Source organism: Thermobia domestica, chromosome 2 (genome assembly GCF_964235325.1).
Source record: "Thermobia domestica chromosome 2, izTheDome1.hap1.1, whole genome shotgun sequence".
Classification (NCBI taxonomy): Eukaryota; Metazoa; Arthropoda; class Insecta; order Zygentoma; family Lepismatidae; genus Thermobia; species Thermobia domestica.
The window spans coordinates 103,722,497-103,743,685 of NC_137455.1; the positions used below are offsets into that span (position 1 = coordinate 103,722,497).

Genomic DNA, 21,189 nt, shown 5'->3' on the forward strand with positions numbered 1-21,189 from the left:
TCAACAACATGGTGGAGTAGCACGAACGTACCACCGTAACCAGAAGACATGCCATATTTCAGTCGTGTATCTGGCTATCACGAGGAGAAAAGCTACAGGAGTGATCAGTAAACTATCGCATACATGCTGCTTAATTCTGCTGAAGTCTCTCACAATGGTTCTTTTGTTATAATATGAGAGTTGGCCACCGGAGTAGTGCGGAAGGTAGCTAGTTGAATGCGCAGGTGATGAATAGTATCAATTTGTTTTAGCAAGGAGGAATGAGCAAATGAGTTAGCAATACAACTAGAAATAGATTACAACTACAAATAGTTTAACTAGAAATAGATTAAAACTATTTGTAACAAAACAATACGATCAGCAGTAAAAGTACTCGAATCAAATTTAGAGCTCAAAATTTTTAAGAATATTGGCCAATCCTTTTAAATGAAACTCTAATTACGTTGCTCTGGAAATAAATTGACTGTTTGAATTTGAATCTTATTTTCCAAAGTCAATTTGAACACAGGACGTTTCACTATTATAACCCAACAAGTCGTTAAAATAGGTATGCTATATGTGCTGTTTCATCTGTTGTAAAATATCGATTTAGAACCTCCTACAAAGTGCTGTATTTTTACCTAAAACCTGTTCATAGAACTGAACTAAAGCTATTATTATTATTATTATTATTATTATTATTATTATTATTATTATTATTATTATTATTATTATTATTATCCTTTCTTCTCCTGTTTATCTCATCAGTAAGTTGTGGACGTAATAACTATGCATGTTAGACGAAAGGTTCAATTTAATATATTTTCAAGGATAGAATACATTAAGTCTATTTGCTTATCACTACATGCCTTTACTTCATGAATTCAGAATATGCAGTGTTACTATTACATTTGGCGCCGTATTGCACAGACATTTCTGTTACTAGATATCTGCAGAACGTGTAGCAGAAATAGCTGCACAACAAGTTGCCAAACTACGTGATGATCACTACAATGTATATAATACATCGATACGTAAAGGCGCACAATGTTATTTACAGGAAGTAAAGCATTCTATTATTGAATTGAGAGTTTGGGTCTAAAATCTAGAATTATGTCATGCATCATACAATATGTTGACGATAAATATAAGTAAAGAATAGAGAGAAAGAGAGAGAAACAAGGAGAGGAAGATAATTGTACTACTTAATGGCACATTTAAGTGAGATATAATCAGAATGTCCGCAAGAACTTACGGACACTACTTCTATGTACCACAAAAGCCTTGTTTTTGGGATGTATTTCATTTGAGACTGTAAGGGTAAACCATGCAACATTAATCTATCCCATTTCTATCCCAAAACTCGAGTTATCAACAGTACTGTACATGCATGTAATAGATTCTGTCATCGAAGTAAAGTTTAAAAGGTTAATCAGAACGATCCGTCAAACATAAGCATAACTTACTTTTTTCCTGCCAAATTCCAGCTTTCACTTCTATTTTTACTTATATTTGTATATATAGAAAGATAGATAAAGGTAGATATAATCTAACTTCATTTCATTACAATTGTTAATATTTAATTTTGTATTTCTGTCAAGTGACTTTAACATTTTTTTTTTCTTGAAGGAATACATTATTGTAAATGTACCCGATATATTCTAGCTTTGAATTCAGATTTCAAACGCTAATGAGTGCAATAAATACTATAGCCAAAGTAAGTTATCAAGATTTGTTGTAGGTAATATTACATGGTCTCGGCCTATTTTCCACGTATACAATAATATGAATTCTTTCTAATTGTAGGAGCACATGCGACAATCCAGAGAGGGTCCTTTGGATGAGGTTGGCCGAACGAGTCGAGAATCATCGCCACATCCTAAGAGGCAACGGTATATGTCTGAACCTCCAGATGATCCAGGGTGTTACGTCCCTGGAGGTGATCTTCCAGTAATTCTAAACAAGCGGTCCAATGGAGATGCAGTATTTCTTAAAGAAAACGAAATGGGCGTTGAAATGCGAGACAATGAGTGTCAAACCAGAGACAGTTTGCTACAAAACAATAGCAACAGAGACAGTGACCGAAGCTGTACACCCCCTCCACCCCCACCACCAGCAGCAGTGAGATTCAGTAAAGGTAACGTCAATTTCGGCAAACCAGCGAGTGCGTTCTCTACTTTCGGCAGTCGAAGCAGCCGAAGTAAAGAACTCGCAGCTGCTTTGAATCAACCATATGATCCTCCGCATAGGTTTCGCGCCGAGGCCGTCATAGAAATGCAACAAAAACAACAACAACAGAAACAAGAACAACAGCAACAGCAACAACAGCAGCAGCAACAACAAGAACAACAACAAGCAGGACGTCCTTATAGTATCGAGTCAACAAAATCAGCCCCTGACGTCATCGTTACACACTGACGTCGGTGTCCGCGTGGGGCGGCGTTATGACGATCGTTTCTTGAAAGTCGAATTTAGCGCCCCGCGGAGTGGGTGACGGGTAGCATATTTAAAAAAAAATGAAAACAAGAAGCGAATATAGAAGACAAATGTTTGTAGAACAATTATGAAGATACTTAAGACATAAAGCTGAAAAAAGAGAAGTTATTTTTTAAGAATACAAAAACCATTATGTGACAGATAGAAACATCGGCTGGCCCGCCAAAACAATAACACAAAAAAAAACAGTATGTATATATATATAAATATCCGAACCTCTTTTTTGTATTGTTACAGCAGTTTTACACACACAAGAGAAAATAACTTATATAGAAACTATATGAATATTGTTATTACATATATATTATATATATATTTAGCATCAACTAGCTTGTGCCTTAACCGAAGAAGTGTGAATGTTATACAGGAAACGGTTTGTGGATATGCAACTGTTTTTTTTTTTTTTTTAACCTAGAACCAATGAAGCAAGCAGACAGACATATTTTGAAGAAACGAATGTTGATGTGATCTTGTTTAATTTAAGAAGGAAATGAAACAGTGAGTGGCAATCATTATATTATTTAAGTAAATCAGAAATAATAAAAAAAGAAGAAGTCAGGAACTGTGTTAAAGTGTTTTAGAGGTGATTTAAAGATTATATACTACTTAACGGCATTTTGTGAAAGATGTACTGTTTCCATCTATATTTTACCAAGAAAGAAAGAGGAAAAAAAAGTTGACTGCGCACAACAAAATAATAAACTGATGATGATGATGATGTTTGAAATAATAACTCGCCTATCTGTCGTTGTTATTGTTCATTTTTGTTGTTTTTATTGTAAAGATTTTTTTTTTGTTTATGGTGCGAATTTGGAGACATATATCTATATATACGGTATATACATATATATATATACATTTAGGACTGGATGAGTGAGCAACGTATTTATTATATACATATGTATTATCTACTGGTAATATCTTCGCCTCAACTAGTCACAAAATACATGCTTTTAAATGAGGTGCAAAGTTTGATTGTTTTGAAATATGATTTTTTTTTACTAATTTTTATTGTAAAGATTTTTGTGTTTTGTTTTCAAAGATAAAACGACTATCTTGGAAGCAAGTATTTGTACAGAGAGATATACGTCAAATTATTAGGGTCACTATGAGTTTCTGAAACTTGTGTTCCTTACAATCATCTTTATTATTTATCACTACCATATGTTTTACGAGACTGTATATACAGGGCGTTACATAATTGAGTCACAATATTTTCGGAACAGATTCATTACATCAAAATAGGAAAAAAGTTCATCTGGACCTGTGCTGAAAAGTGGATAGTTCCGGAGTTATAGGTTGCTGAAAACGTGAAAGAAGTGAAGTATAAAAGTTCATAGCTCCACTACTATGGGACTTATCGTAGTAGGGTCAAGACATCAGTGAGGAACTGATATGCGAACTATCCAAATATTCATCTTTTAGAACCCCCGGTACTTGCACAATCAATTTTAGAGAGATTATTAGGAAGTACTTGATCACTCTCTACCTACTTCTCAAAAAACTCGTGTGCAAGTAGTGGAGCATTCTTAAACATGGATATTTGAATAGTGCACATACCAGTTCCTCAGTGATGTCTTGACCCGACAACAATAGGTCCCATAGTAGTGGAGTTATGAACTTTTAAAGTTCAGTTATTTCATGTTTTCCGCACCTTATAACTCCGAAACTATCCACTTTTGAACACAGGTTCATGTGAACTTTTTTGTCTTATTTTTTTATGTCAGGAATTTGTTCCCAAAATAAATGCGACACATTTATGTAACACCCTTTATAAAGGACCTATACTTTCATCTTTCTTTTTTGATTACGTTCTGATGAAAATTAACGATGTAGTGCGAAATATTTCTTTTCTTTTCAGAAACGTATCTAAGTAGATCTTTTACAAATTTTATCTTAATATGAGATTTATGTTTCTTTTTTTAAAAAGTTATAGAAAAATCAATTTTATCTTATCACTCAATGTACAGTAATTTATTGTTGAGAACTTGTTTTTATTCCTATTGACGTATGATACATCAAGTTTATGGAGTTTTCTTCTAACAATATCCTATGATGTTACTACACTTCCATGATACCATCAATTAATTGCTATCTGCTTGTTATAGGAATATGGCGTGCTCTCTTGATTGCTCTGTTCAAACTTCCAATAGGAATTTAAATGATTTTGATTAGAAATAGAAAAATTCTAATAATATTAGAACAGTAATGTCTGTTACAAAACATTAAAAAAAAAATCGAGTCATTTTATTCGTCTTTGTTCCGTGGCTAATGATAAATGCGAATGTTATTCGATTGAAGGTTTCTTTAGATTTTTTTTTTTTTAAATAAATGATTCAGTAGTTGTATCATATACTTGTTTGTATTTGAAAACACTGTTCTCAGTTTTAAGTTATAGTACTGCTTTTTGCAACAGTAGTATCATTTGTTTTAAGTTCTACCTACCATATTGTATGAATTTGGCATAGAATGTCTATAAAAAGTATAAAGTGAAATATTACTTTCTGAAGTTGTCAGAACAACACATTACATCAATTTATTTCGGTCTATAAATCAATGCCCATCATCTGGGTAAGAAAAGTAAAACAAACAAAATGAATACAAATAATAATAATAATAATAATAATAATAATAATAATAATAATAATAATAATAATAATAATAATAATAATAATAATAATAATAATAATAATAATAATAATAAATTATCAAATTTAAAGTTCAAACTTTAAAAATTTTTGCTTGCTATAATGTTGTTCTAGAAAGTCCACAAGGCTTTATATTAGTTTATTTAAATTTCTAGATCCTTTACTTTTTGTTGTGTTTCTGACTGAAAGTCACTAAGACGTAAATCCTTTGAGAACCTATTACGGAACAACCTAGTTTTAGTTGGTTTAATTATTCATAGAAACAACATTATCATGACATAAAAGCGTTAGGGGAAACTGCACAATCTAGCTCATAACACTGAACATTGAATGAGAGTGATTTTCGTGTAACATTTCTTTTACCACAAAACTCTCGCACCTTACAGAATTATATTGAATCTGATAATTCATTCAGGTCTATTTATTGGTTACTTCAGTTAAAATTTTAACAATTTCTGTATTTAAAAATTATTTTTTGTTAAATTTTTGTTCCAAATCTCAGTCTTTTTCTCCTATAAATTTAGTGTAAGGACAATCCAAAATTCCAGGGCAAAAGAGTGTTTTATTGAGACACAAACGACACATATACCTATCTGCATATGATGCTCTTTTTCTATATAATCACCATCCTTCCTAATCGCCTATTTTCCATAGTTCAAAAAGATTGTATTGGGCATGAGTCACAAATCCGCTGACTCCAACCATTCAAACTGTCTGAAGAATATAGTTCAGCAATACGATATAAGCTGTGTGAGTAGAAAATAGGATATTAGTTGGCAGAAAAAAGCACACACGAAGACCAGATGATAATATAAATTTGACTAAGGAAAGTTAAAGCGCGTACAGGACTGGAGGCTGTAAATTTCAGGTTTTGTACCCAATCACAAACTTTTCTGTTTTATTAAAAGAACGTTTAATGATAGACGGATAAGATATATTAAAATGAACGGTGATTATACAAAATATAACGTCAAAACATAGACATACATGTATATTTGGGTTGGTTTGCATTACACTGAAATACAATATAATCTTACTTTTGATGTACCAGCGTAGTTTAAATAGCTCAGAATATTTATTTTCTACTTTTTTTTTTAAAAAAAATACGACTTGTGTAGAAAATTGTATTTTATTATTATTATTATCGTCCCTTTTTTCATATGACAACTAATGCAGTTAAACTGCTACTTTTTTTTTTTTTTTTTGCTTGAAAGCATCGAATCTACAAACTTGAAACCTCTTATTTTCGTGAATATACTGCATTACAACATTTTTATGCATATGATTTTCACTTTTAAGAAGAACTTTTTATAACATTTCGAGTATTTAATTTTCATATTCAATTTAAGAAAGCTGAAGGAATATTTTTTCCTAAAAATAAAATTAAATTTAACTAACAAGACTATATTTTTATAATACAGTCACTGTTTTACCTTTTCTTTAATGATCAAGAACTATAAAATTATTTTAATCCATACAGAATTTGAATAAACTTTGTGAATGAATTTTATGATTCCTGGCAAAAAATAAAATAAAAAAAAAGAATCTCTGAAGCACAGAGCGTGATATATTCAGAACCAAATATAAGTGCAAGATGTAATAAGAAACAATCTTATTCAGTGTTTTTATGCTGATATGACTAAACCAGTAATGAAAGCTAAAACACTTAAGTTCCTATTGGTCTTGAAGGAAACGTTTAGTAATATTCGTGTGTTTTTCAATAACATTAGTCACAAATAACATAAATGAGCCAAGTGAAAAGAAATTTATTGTCTGGAATTTATAACATCCTGGAATATATTATCAGCACTACACTATGTGGGACAATACTCACTCTTCATGGCTTCATACTTCTATCAGGGTTCAAATCCAAAACCACTCGCATAGAACATTTCAACGTTAGAAATTTGACTCCGAACAGCTTAATATTATTGATCTTGTTGAAAAGTCAATTATAAATGTAAAATAAATATTCTAGTTTTATTTCATTCTTAATATGTAACAAAACATTCTAAAATAACCCTCTGGGACAAATTCTGTAAAAGTTACCTGAGCGTGATAGATTTTTTTTCGAGTATTCGGGTTTTAACGTACAATCAGTGGTGATTCTTGAAAAAAATCACATCGATGATAATTAGAATTTTATAGGTGTAAACTAAGTGAAGGAAGTCCACGTAATAAATTAATTCCTGTATACAAAAAAATCAAAATATTAGGTGAATTTTCTTCGCTTAGTTTGGTGCAATAAAAGTTCGAGTTTTACCAATGTAACTTCGCTCAAGACCCACCACTGCATACGATCACCAATAGGAATGTATACACTACAGATGGCCAAAATTTCCCGGACTCCGGATTCTGGAATCGGAAATTTAACTTTCCGTTATTATTTCGGAACAATTCCAGAATTCGGAAAAATTCAGAATTTAGAAAATTCCGAAATTCATAAAAATTAAGGAATTTTTCCAAATCGGAATTTTTTAAATTCCAGATTTTTCCGAATTCTGAAATTTTTCCGAATTCCGAAATTTTTCTGACATCGGAATTTTTCCGAATTCCGAAATTTTTCTGACATCGGAATTTTTCCGAATTCCGAAATTTTTCTGACATCGGAATTTTTCCGAATTCCGAAATTTTTCTGACATCGGAATTTTTCCGAATTCCGAAACATTTCCGAAATACGGGATTTTCCAAATTCCGGAATTTTTCCGATTCTACTTTCCGGATTCCGGAAAGTAAAAGTTCCGGAATTGACCATTCCTAGTATATACACAGCCTTCTTGCTCCTTTGTCAATAATTTGAGTATGAGTCGACTAATTTTAGTTCAGATTTCTTTGACGTAAAGAGAACATTATTCTTTTTACACAGTCAAAGACTGTATTCAAATTGGTCGATTCGTTCATTTCAAAATAATAAGTAGAGTGGTTTTTGTGCACAAATATTTGTTAATGGTCGTACACAATAGATCATTCTATGAAATACTGTCTCAACAAAATAATGTATTGACGAGTATATTATAAAATTCTCATGCTTCCATGGTAGTCGATTTATCTAACAAAACATGATAAGAATATGTTATTTTCAATAATCGAAATAAGGAGGAAAGTATTATATTCTTTTTCAAAAATATTCATGCACGTTTACGCTGTGTATTTCTTTGCACACGAAAAGACAGATTTTTTAAAATATATTCCACTGTAATTCTTTTGGTATAACAAGCATTGTATTCTCATTATTTTTATTTTTATGTTAATGAAAAGTAGTAATTATTGTGAGGAACCAAGAAGTATATTAAATATGTTTGCTCTTCTTGTTCTTCCTATGAACAGAAATGTGGAAGAATAAAAAATGGGAGGGAAGGTAGAAAATTTGCTGAAAACAAATCTTCACTTACTTTTTTATTTTATAGTTGTGTATCCTTTACCTAAATATTCCATCTTTCCATAATTGACGTCAAATTGCTACGATTATAAAGGTAATACTAGAATACAAATCATTGTCTGCGATTATAAAGGTAATACTAGAATATAAACCTTTGTCTATTTGAAAAGTTGTGATCATTCTTCACATCATGTGAGTCGGTGAGTAAGACTGGAACAGAAAAAAAATCATGTGCCTATTGGAAACATTCATAGCTTGAGTCAAGCAAAAGTTTTAATTTATTTTGTCCCTTTGATGAGTTCAAAATATTAACAAAATCAATATCTATGCTAACAATTCTTTCGTGTAATCTTCAAAATGACCAGGAATTTTAACGGTTTGATTTTATTTCTTTTCTCCTCAAATTCTTTACTTCATGAAAATTACATTTCGGAATATTTAATTTTATTATTTAGCAACCAGATTTAACTTTAATATTTAATAATCAGACTTAATTTTATTTTTTAATAATCAAATTTAGTTAAAATAATCAAATTTTAGTACTTAACAATCAGATTTAATTTTAGTAGTCAGATTTTAGTATTTAATAATCAAATTTAAGTGATAACAAATTTCTGTTTGAATCAAACTAATTTTCGTAAAACCTACGATATATAATTAAACTTGAAAAATAAATAAGTAAAATCACATCCCTAGAATTCCAGATTGTTTCAAAGGAAACAGGAAAATGATTTCACATATAATTAGCTAAAAAAAAGTAATAAAGATAGCGTTAGTTAAGACTATGTTAAATTTTGTTTTTCGCTAATGAGTGTTACAATATATCTTATGTCACTCAAATATACCCTCTTCTTCAACCAGCAATTTGTGGTCAGAATAATTTTGAAATTGAGAAAAAGTACGATATATTTATATTCTGCTCAGATCATATAATACATACACAAATCATATAATAAAAAAATTGAAATATCTGCCAGTAATTCATTTTCTATACTGGTATATAAATATTCCTGTCTAAATACAGGAATATTTAGTAGGAGTAGAGTAGAGTAGACTTTAGCTGAGTAGACTGGAGTCTAGCATAATATGCAGTCACTTAGAGGCGACATATTTGGCTTTCTCTTCCAATCTTTTTACATCACAGACTAAATTAATTTTATTGTATAAGACATTTTCAATCTTGGTGCTTCTGCAGTACAGATTATTATATGTCTGCCATTTTTTGAAATCATTATTAGCCACACGAAAACAAAAACAATATTTAAACAGCTTGAACAAAATGTAAAGGTTTCATGCATTAAAACAGAGAAGACAACAGCATTAGCACTTTCAAATTCGGTAAGTAGAAATACAATGGACTTTCTTTAATTCGAACAAAACTTTATTCCTCTTGAAAACTGCACTGAAAACAATGGTAAAAATCGTAGATAAATCGAAAATTTTAACCTCCTGTTTGGATAATTCGAAGTAATTACAAAAGAATCATTTTTGTTATTGCACAGGATGCAAACAGTAGAAAAGAATATCAAATGGTTTTCAGTTATGAGGGAGAACTCAAAAGAAATCGGACTTCTGTTCTATAAAAGTAACTAAGAAAGTTCTATCGCTTTTTGTGGAGATCTGTGTTCAGTTGGGCCTCACACCGTGAGTTGAACACGAATTGAGATAAGGCGAAGGTCAGTTGTTGGTGTGGGTATGACCAACATACTACCTGGTTGTGGCAGTTCAGTTACACGTGAACGTGCGTAAGGACAGAGTGAACATGGGACCTCCACAGATTGCCATAAGGTCGAGTATGCGGTACAAGTTCAAACTGGGATCAAACGCCGCTGCACCTGGGCGAAAGATATGAAACGTCTTTGGTGAGGGTGTCGTGACTACGTGGACAGTGCAATGGTGGTTTAACAAGTTTAAGGACGGTGACAAAACACTCGAAAACACCAAGTGCCAGAAGACCAACGCATGTACAAAATGAAGATCTTCATGCAGCAATTGAGGTGAACAGTGGCCAGACATGTGACGACCTGGGACTACAATTCAGTATGAGTGGAGAAACCATTCGGCAGCATCTCCAACTTGGGAAGCACTACAAGTTGGTTCGATGGGTCCCACACGATTTGACTACGGGCCAGAAGGCAAGGCGAGTAGATCCCTGTGTTTCTTTGCTGTCTCGTATGAGGAAGCAGCCATTTCTGGACAGAGTGTTGACATATGATAATAAGTGAGTCCTGTACGGAGCTCCACAGCGCCGTCGTCTTGATTAGCATCCCATGAACAGGTTCCAAAACATTCTAAACCAGCACTGAACCAGAAGAAGGTCCTCCTATGTATTTGGTGGACTGCTTGCGGCATCGTGCATCGGGAACTGCTACCAGCTGTTCAGAGCATCAATACAACTGTGTGCTGTCAGCAGTTGAGCTGTGTTCAAGAAAAATCAAAACTCTGGAGACAGCACTTCTGATTCGCAAAGGGGTCCTTCTGCTAAGTCACACGTGGCTAGGATGGCCCGGGACACCATTCTACGCCTTGGATGGGAAACATCATTGCATCATCCATAATCCCCGCACATTGCACCTTTCTATTATTATCTGTTCCATTCCTTGTACAATCACCTTAGAGGACTCCAGTTCAAATCTCTAGTAGAGGTGCAAAATGCACTTGATACCTTCTTTGCTTCGCGGCCCTGCAAGTTCTACTGCGATGGAATCCATGTCCTTCCTGAACGCTGGCAGAATATCGTCGGTGCTGATAGAAACAATTTTTGGTCTTCCAGGTACGTCTTTGGTGACATATCGATGCTCGAACGTAGTGGGTGAAAAAGCGACAGAACTTTCTTGGTTATCTTTATTAAAAAAATAATTTATTAAGTTTGTTTTAAGTGATGCTACAGTTTCCTTCAAAGTACTCTCTATTAGATGCAATGCACTTCTCCAGTCTTCTTTCCCACTGTTTGAAGCACCTCTAGAGCTCTTAAACTTTCATGTCGTCCAGTGCCCTCTGCGAAGGTCTTGTTACAGCCTCCACATCATCAAAACGCTTCCCTTTTTTTCATTCTTGGGAATAGCGAAACGTGACACGGGGCAAGCTCCAGCAAAGACGGAGGGTGGGGAACGACAGAACACCCGTGAGAGCCCAAATAGCAGTTCACAGATAAAGCTGTGTGTACGGAGGCGTTGTCATGGCGAAGGAACTAGTCACCCGGTAGCCAGATTTCGGGGTGTTACTTCCGCACATCCTCCTGCAAACGTCTTAAAACTTCAAAATAAAAGTGCTAGTTAACAGTCTGGCGAGAGAGGATAAATTCCCAGTGCACAATTTCACGAACATCTAAAAACTACAATGATCATCGTCTTAACATTCAACCTCACCTGTCTTGCTATTTTGATCGCAGAGGTCGCTGGTCTTCCACTGGCTAGACCTTCCCTTGGTTTCGCGATCATATTGTCATTGCCTGTTACGTTGGTCAAAAAGTTTGGGTCACTTTCAATCTGATTTTTCTTCAAGTCCTCGCTCAAACTCACACGATTTTTTTTTATTATTCTGTATGAGCAAGCAAGGAACAAACTTAGCGGCAACATGTCTCATTTGCAAATCATCAGCCAAAAATTCGCTACCATAAGCTCCAACTCGCTTCTATCTGTTCTGAAATTTGGCGATTGTAAAACGACAATTCTCCTTGATTTTTTGGCGTTTTGTTTTCAATATTTTTGTTGTTCCGAGATGATGAAGGGCGCCCAGAACAAGCATGATCTTCATCACTCATCCCACCCTTTAAAGCGTCCAAACCACTCAAAAATTTCTGTGTAGGTCATAGCATCCTTCTTGAAAGCCTGTTGCATTTTTCAAGTTTCTGTTGCCGATGATTTACGCAGAAAGCAAAATTTCGAACACACCTTTTGTTTCTTTAAATCAATTTTGGAGGCGGCAAACGAGAATAGTTTAGAAAAACAACACTACGATCAAACGTTAACCTCCAGTTAACCAGACTCCGTTTGGACAACTTATTTGGGAAAATCTCTACTAGACACCTACCTAGCGAAAGAACTCTCTGCTACGTCTAGAAACGACTGCGCTGTTTCAATCCGGTTTGTTTTTGGGTCCCCCATTGTATGCTGAGGCAGCCGTAGGAAAACGGACACAAAAAACACTACCCATTTGAAGAGGATAAAAAAATAATAATAATTTGAGATTCGCGATTAAGTAAAGAAATAGCATGTACCATACTCATCTTAAGTTTCTCAAACAGTTGAAAATTTAAAAAGATGTATAATATCAACCACATTGTGTTAAAGACGTATTTCAAGCAATAAAATCATTTGGAAGATTTTGTTGACAATGCAAAAACAATCAAATCAAAGTAAACGATGATCAAGAACTTCTTTAAGTGAGAATAGATAATAAAGATTATTACTTGTGTATGCGTTTTTTTTTTTTTTTTTTTTTTTTAAGTAACTCGTAGTGTTCTTAAATGTTTTCCATGGTGCTTGTGTCTCAATTTATGTGCGAATAAATGTCGTTGGTTTGTTTTTGATTTTGGATCATGCATACATATACCATGCTGCATTATGGGTAAAGTTTACTGCATTCGTTTTTCATATGATTTTGTTCTCTTGATTTTAGGTACTCAAAACTGAATGTTGGTAGATTTTTCTATTTTTTTTTTCGTGCTAACTTGGACTTCGAATTTAAAAAAAAAATCAGCTGCATATTTGAAATTACATTACTTCTAAAAGAAAAAGGGCGGTTCCGGAAGTATAGCCTAAGACACATGAATTAACTAATCCTACCCTGGACCATCCTACAATGAAATGAAGTAGCTATCTTCAAAAGTTTAAAATAAAATTAAGTAGTACAAACTACAGTATGTAACATTGTTCTGAAGGTACTTTTGATAATGTGTTGGAACTAACCGTATGTGGATAATTTGACTTAATTCTCGAGGATTACGATAAATTTGCTCTCATATAACATAAGCTTTCATATAAAGTTGGGTTTTGCTGTAGACGTCACATCCATTCAAAATGCTCTTTCTTCAGATACAGTTGTGTTTACTGATACTAAGGCGACTTCTATTTAACCGCGTCAAATCTGTGAAACTTTTTCACGTGACGCTTTCTCTCGAATGCTTTTAGAACAGCAATTCCCAAACATCGATCACAACTTACCTTTTACAAAACCAAGATTCGTTGTAGAGCACTAATTTTAATCAGGCATCTATATACTGTTTGAGTGTAGTATACAAGGCTTTATTTCATTTCTCTAATACATACATAAAGTGCGGCAACCCATTTAAACCGAATTGAAAGTGAGTATCCACAATTTTTAAACCTTATGCTGGTACTTATCACTTTTGAAAGCGTATTTTAATTCTTCGAAATTTATTCAATTTCTTCTCTAATTTCACTACATAGACTACAACACAAAATAAACACACACAAACAACGTAAGGCATCACATTCGAGAACAAATTCAGAAATATTTTGTAACTAATTTCCTACATTTCATAATCTTGCTTTAAACCAAAAATACTAGGAGTCATTAAATAGATTATAAACTTTTGTCGAAAACATGAAATGCTCATAGTACTAAGCATTTACAATTATCTCAATAGCTGGAAGCATCATCCGACTTTGTGCAAAGTCTTTGATCAACATCTCCAAGTACTGTGGTCGTGGAAGGGCAATATAGAAATACCATTCTAGAAGAATATACGTTAAAGGAGCAGTTGGTTGCAGAGGCGGCTCGTGATGGAAGTCACAATGATAAACATTAAAGATTTATCTTTTGAAACTAAAACAAAGAAAACTTTCTTAATGTATACATCAATCAATGCGTTAGCAAACCTCTATTTCCTTAGTTTAAAGCGGAAAAGCTTTATTTTTTTTGCCCGTGTGACTTTCCTTACGAGCCGCCTCTGGTTTGTTGTACAGCGTTTTCTCTAGATGGAAGGTCTACGTGTAAAGTAACGTTCCGTACATGAGACAAAGTATTTATCACATAAGTAGTGCACAACTGCGTAGTAATATTCATCGCAGGGCATGTAGGATGTAGTGATGAACATCGACCTGGGCGCCCAGTGGACAAAGAAAATATTGCACCGAATAGATTATATGGCTCGTGAGGACACATGTGTATTGATTGACTGCATTTCATCTGAAGTTTGGTGTACATATGAATTAGCCTACAGTATGGTGAGTAAACAACTGAAGTTTTGAAAAATGTGTAGATCGTGAGTGCCCAGACATTTGACTGAAGAATACAAAAAGTATTCAAATTAGGCTACCCTAGTAGTATCTCTGTCAGTAAGCCGAGGAAGAGAAGGCATAATTAACAGGATAGTTACAAGTCATGAAACTTGAATTTATCACTGCCATCCTGAAACAAAGCACGCGTTAAAAACCTGCAAAAATTCAAGGTTACACCTTTCGCTAGGAAATTCCTGTATTCTGGGATCGATAAGGCGTACTAAAAACAATAAGGTATAAAGAGTAATATATATATATATATATGGATTCAGCGTCCGAGGAACACGTTCTATCTTTAATCTTATCAAATTATTGCAACCAATAGTTATAGATGTACTACTGAATTACCTTAGCTTCGAAGTCTACTCTAGTTTCACAAAGTGAGACAAAATTTATATTAGTTTATATTCCTACTTCTGAGAGATCCATCTTAATATTTTCCTTCTCTCTGCGCCTAGGTCTCTTCCTAATGGTCTTTCCCCATTCCCCTATTAGGAATAATAACACGAATTCCTTATTTTCAGTGGATATTTAATTTCTTGGTGGATATTGTTTTGGTCTGTTAATATTACTTGAAAGTGTCATTTTCTCGAAAGTATTGTTTGATATTTTAACGTATACAGAATTTGCTACATTATGAACAAAGCGATTTTCCATGTATTTGGTTTTATCTGCATTTACTCCCTGCAGGCGTTTAATAACACCTCTATATTTCCTTCTACTGTTCCCACATCATCCCCTATCAAATTTACATCATCACTATACAAGATAGTTTGGTGAATACTATTCAGGTCTAGACCCTAGTTACTAGTTTTGATTTTACTTATATCGTACTCCAGAACAAAGTTGAATAATAATGGCGATAACGCATTTCCTTGTTTTGGCCAATATTCGACATGAAATCTCGTGGACAACTATTTTCCTATTCGTACATTACTTTAGGGTTCGTTTCAACATATCTTAATTAATCTAACTATCTTTCTGTTTTTTGCAAATTCTGTAAGAATGTAGTAGGTGGGGGGCACCTGACACCCGGTAGCTGAAAAATCGCCTTTTTTTCCATGGTCTCCTGAGAGCAAGGACTCAATTTTCCACTGTCTCACGATACGCTATGACCCACGCACCGTCAGCTCACGATCTTTTACGACCTCCATATTAGGGGTGAATTTGTTCCCTTTTATGAGCACTTTTAAGGGGGTGTATTCGTTCTCTTTTATGAGCACATTTTAGGGGGTGTACTCGTTCCCTTTTATGATCACTTTTCCACCCCCTACGTAACACACAGCAGAGCAGATAACAGATAAGAGTACGTAACATAACAAGGGTGTACTCGTTCCCTTTTTATGAGCATATTTTTGAACCCCTATTTTAACATAGCAGATAATACATACGATTACGAACACATAGAAGAACAGATAACACATAAGAGTACGTAACACACAGCAGATCAGATAACACATAAGAGTACGTAACATAACAAGGGTGTATTCATTCTCTTTTATGAGCATATTTTTCAACCCCTATTTTAACATAGGAGATAACACATACGATTACGAACACATAGAAGAGTTGATAACACATAGCACTATTTTAACATAGCAGAACATAAGACTACGTAACATAGCAAGGGTGTACTCGTTCCCTTTTATGAGCATATTTTTTCAACCCTTATTTTAACATAGCAGAAATTACACTGAGACTATGAACACACAGCAGAGCATAAGACTACATAACACATAACAACCTCCATTTTAGGGGGTGGACTCGTTCTCTTTTATGAGCATATTTTCCAACCCTTACGAACACAAAGCAGAGGTGTTATTTTAACACAGTAGAACAGATAATACATAGCACAGCTAATAAAAGAGCATGGCTTATTTTCCAACCCCTATTTTAACATACCAGAAATTACACTGAGACTATGAACACATAGCAGAGCAGATAATAAACACAACAACCTCCATTTTAGGGGTGTATTCATTCCCTTTTATGATTACCTTTCCAACCCCAATTTTACCATAGCAGAAATTACATAAGATTTTTTTTCGACCCCTATTTTAAGACAATGATTACCTATGTAACATAGCGATTCGATACGCTCTTTGAACCGATTTGGATGAAACTCGGCTTATGGGGGTTTTCGACCATGCTGATTACAAATATCATACTTATTTTTACCTGGGTCCTATAGTTTATGTGGCATACGCCCTTTCTATGACAATTTTAACCGATTTGGATGAAACTCGGCATATGGGGGTTTTCTGACATGCGGATTACGAATATCATACTTATTTTTACCTTGGTTTTATAGTTTATGTGGGATACGCCCTTCCTATGACAATTTTATCCAATTTGGATGAAACTCGGCTTATGGGGGTTTTCGACCATTCTGATTACAAATATCATACTTATTTTTACCTGGGTCCTATAGTTTATGTGGCATACGCCCTTTCTATGACAATTTTAACCGATTTGGATTAAACTCAGTATATAAGGGTTTTCGAGCATGCTGATTACGAATATCATACTTATTTTTACCTTGGTTTTATAGTTTATGTGGGATACGCCCTTTCTATGTCAATTCTAACAGATTTGTGTGAAACTCGGTATATGAGGGTTTTCGACCATGGTGATTACGAATATCATACCTATTTTTACCTGGGTCTTATAGTTTATGGGGGATACGCCCTTTCTATGACAATTTTAACCGATTTGGATGAAACTCGGTACAGGGGAGTTTTCGGACATGCGGATTACGAATATCATACTTATTTTTACCTGGGTCTTATGGTTCATGTGGGATACGCCCTTTGTATGACAATTTTAACCGATTTGGGTGAAACTCGGCATATGGGGTTTTCGGACATGCTGATTACGAATATCATACTTATTTTTATCTTGGTCTGATAGTTTATGTGTGATACGCCCTTTGTATGACACTTAAAACCCAATCACTCGTAAACGGATCCACTTATTGAGATGGTGTTTACAAATCTAGCAATTGGTCATCAGGTACTACAAGTTCCAAAATAATGACCATCGAGGTCAAAGGTCAACGTACTTAAAACCAAATAACTCGACAACTGAGACACATATTGAAGTGCTGTTTCCAAATCTATTAACTGGTCATCAACTATTACAAGTTCCAAAATAATGATCATCGAGGTCAAAGGTCAACATACTTAAAACCTAATAACGCGAAAACTGAGCCACATATTGAGGTGTAGTTTCCAAATCTAGTAATTGGTCATCAGGTACTACAAGTTCAAAAATAATGACCATCAAGGTCAAAGGTCAACATACTTAAAACCTAATCACTCGAAAACGGGGCCACATATTGAGATGTTGTTTCCAAATCTAGTAATTGGTCATCAGGTACTACATGCCCCAAAATAATGACCATCGAGGTCAAAGGTCAACATACTTAAAACCTAATAACACGAAAACTGAGCCACATATTGAGGTGCTGTTTCCACATTTAGTAATTGGTCATCAGGTACTACATGTTCCAAAATACTGATCATCGAGGTCAAAGGTCAACATACTTAAAGCCTAATAACACGAAAACGGAGCCACATATTGAGATGGTGTTTCCAAATCTAGTAATCGGTCATCAGGTACTACAAGTTCCATAATAATGACCATCGAGGTCAAAGGTCAACATACTTAAAACCTAATAACACGAAAACGGGGCCACATATTGAGATGTTGTTTCCACATTTAGTAATTGGTCATCAGGTACTACATATTCCAAAATACTGATCATCGAGGTCAAAGGTCAACATACTTAAAGCCTAATAACACGAAAACGGAGCCACATATTGAGATGGTGTTGCCACATTTAGTAATTGGTCATCAATCACTGCAAGTTCCAAAATAATGACAAAGGTTAAAGTACTTAAAACCAAATCACTCGAAAACGGAGGCACATATTGAGGTGCGGTTTCCAAATCTAGTAATAGGTCATCAACTAGTACACGTTAAAAAACGTACTGACTTTCGAGGTCAAAGGTCAAACTCGAAAACGAAGCAACATATTGATGGGCGGTTTCCACATTTAGTAATCGGCCACCAACTACTACATGTCCTAAAGGTACTTACCACGGAGGTCAAAAATCAGACTAGTAAACGAAGCAACATATTGAGGTGGTGTTTCCACATTTAGTAATTGGTTACCAGCAACTACATGCCCCAAAAAAGGTCAAATATTTAAACCAGAATAACTCGTAGATTGAGCGTCGGAAAATTTTTGTACCAAGGAGAAAATGTGAAGGAGGAATAAATTTGAGTGCCCTATTGAATTTTGTACAAACGAGAAATCTCATTTGCAACTAGCTTAGAATTTCTGTCCCTGTTTGGGTTATTCAAAATTTGGATAGACTAAGAAAGCAAGATATGCCATTTTAACCAGCTGAGAATTTAAAGAAACAAAGCTGAACCTACTCAATTTTCTATCGACGAGAAATGCCATTTCAACTACCTCAGAATTTATGTGCCTTTTTGTGCTAAGGTCTATTTTAACTCTTCTTGACTAATTAGATAGACGAAGGAATATTGTACCAATGATAAATGCCATTTTTTTCTAGACCATGTTCTAATATTTAAACAAACGAAGGGGTGAATTTGATTGAGCTATTCAATTTTGCACCAATGAGAAATAGCAGCGTATTTTAAATAAACAAACAATCGGATAAATTTAACCGGCTCAGAAGTGTACTATTTAAACAAACGAAGGTCTCTTGAGTGAGATTTCTAACTAACTCAGAATTTCATTTCATTTTGAAATACTCAATTTTGGATGGAGTGTTTAGTTTTGTTCGAACCAGAAAAATTGGATTGGATTATTTCCTTATGTACCAACTGGAAAAAGGGAAGGGCCATTAATCAAATAAATGAAGGAATAAATTTGGGTAGAATATTTAGTTTTGTACCAAGCAAAATAAGAAAAAGAAGTGAAGAACGAATAAAATTTGGATGGCCTATTTTTTTTTTTTCATGTACCAACAAACAAAATGGAGCACCAGCGACAAAAAAGAAACCGAAGAAGGAATAAATTTGGGTGACCTATTCAGTTTGCAGAATCAGCATTCTATACTTTTTTCTGCCATTCATTGGGGGTGTCCTATTTCTTTTCGTGCCAACGAGACCTTTTTTAACCGACCTAGAATTTGTACCAAACAGAAAAGAGGAGCTACACGATTAAACAAAGCAATCAATTTTTAACTAGCTCAGAATTTCTAGACCATGTTGTACTATTTAAACAAACGAAGAGATAAATGTGTGTGACCTATTCACTTTTGTACCAAGCAAAATAAGAAAAAGAAGTGAAGAACGAATAACATTTGGATGGCCTATTTTTTCATGTACCAACAAAAAATGGAGCACCAACGACAAAAAGGAAACCGAAGGAGGAATAAATTTGGGTGACCTAATCAGTTTTGTACTAAGCAGAAAAAAAGCGAAGAAGGTAAAATTTAAATAGCTCAGTATTTATGTACATTTTTGTACTACTAAAATAAACGAAGGAATAAATATGGGTGTTCTACAGAAGAAAATGGGGAAGGGCCATTTTATTTAATTTTGTAGTACTCAAAATATACAAAGATATAAATTTGTGTGACCCATTCGGTTTTGTTGGCTTTTTTAGAAAGACTATTTTATCTTTTTGTGCTCTACAAATAAACGGAGGAAAAGCAAAGAGAGACCATTTTATGTGCCTTTTGTAACGAAGAAACAAATTTGAAGGAGGTTCATTTTAACTAATCCTGCTGCGAGTAGATCAATTAGTACATAGTAAAAAAAATAAAACAATATGGCATTATTGCGCCTTTCATCTTCGAATACATACGGATTAAGCCACTATGGCAAAAAATACTACTCTCTCCTTATTCTTATTTGGAGCAGACTTAAGAGGACCAAGCATTAGAAACCACTAGTAGGGTGTCGATTCAGTAAACTCTACATCTAGTAAAAGAAAACGAACCGATAATTTTGAGACAGTTCCATATGGGTAAATACAGTATTAGTAGAAACGATAGTTTTTAATTAAGTAGAGATAAGGAGAGAGTGAAAAAATGGAAAATTAAATTTTAAATCATTATTATTATTATTTTAGAGGTCAAAAGGAAGAATAAATGAATTTGAGTGGCATATGTACGGAATTTAGTTTTGTAAAGGGCAAAAAAAAATTTGAATGGAATATTTTATTTTGTACCAGCTGGGAATTTAGTGTTGTACCATTGTATCAATTTAAGTATTTTGTACTATTTATTACCACCGAGAAGGTGTAGAATATTTAGTTTTGTTGGCTTCTTTATTTTGTATTAACGACTAAAACCTTTAACACATACTTGGTTGTGTGCATCAAGTTTTTCATTTCCCTGTGGTACAACGTAATGGTCGCCCCGCTTATTCTAGGTCTACAGTTAGATATTTTCGGTTG

The 21,189-nt window shown here is 34.0% G+C and overlaps 1 protein-coding gene across 1 annotated transcript in view; it reads left to right on the forward strand.

Annotated features, from left to right (window-relative positions):
* Positions 1–8,668, forward strand: part of LOC145674418 (uncharacterized) — a gene marked incomplete in the record, with an annotated part of 974,191 nt that extends 965,523 nt beyond the window's left edge. The window contains 1 exon segment of the mRNA XM_081744455.1: positions 1,786–8,668. Coding sequence (XP_081600581.1) covers positions 1,786–2,397 — 612 coding nt within the window.
* Between the last annotated feature and the right edge of the window lie 12,521 nt (positions 8,669–21,189).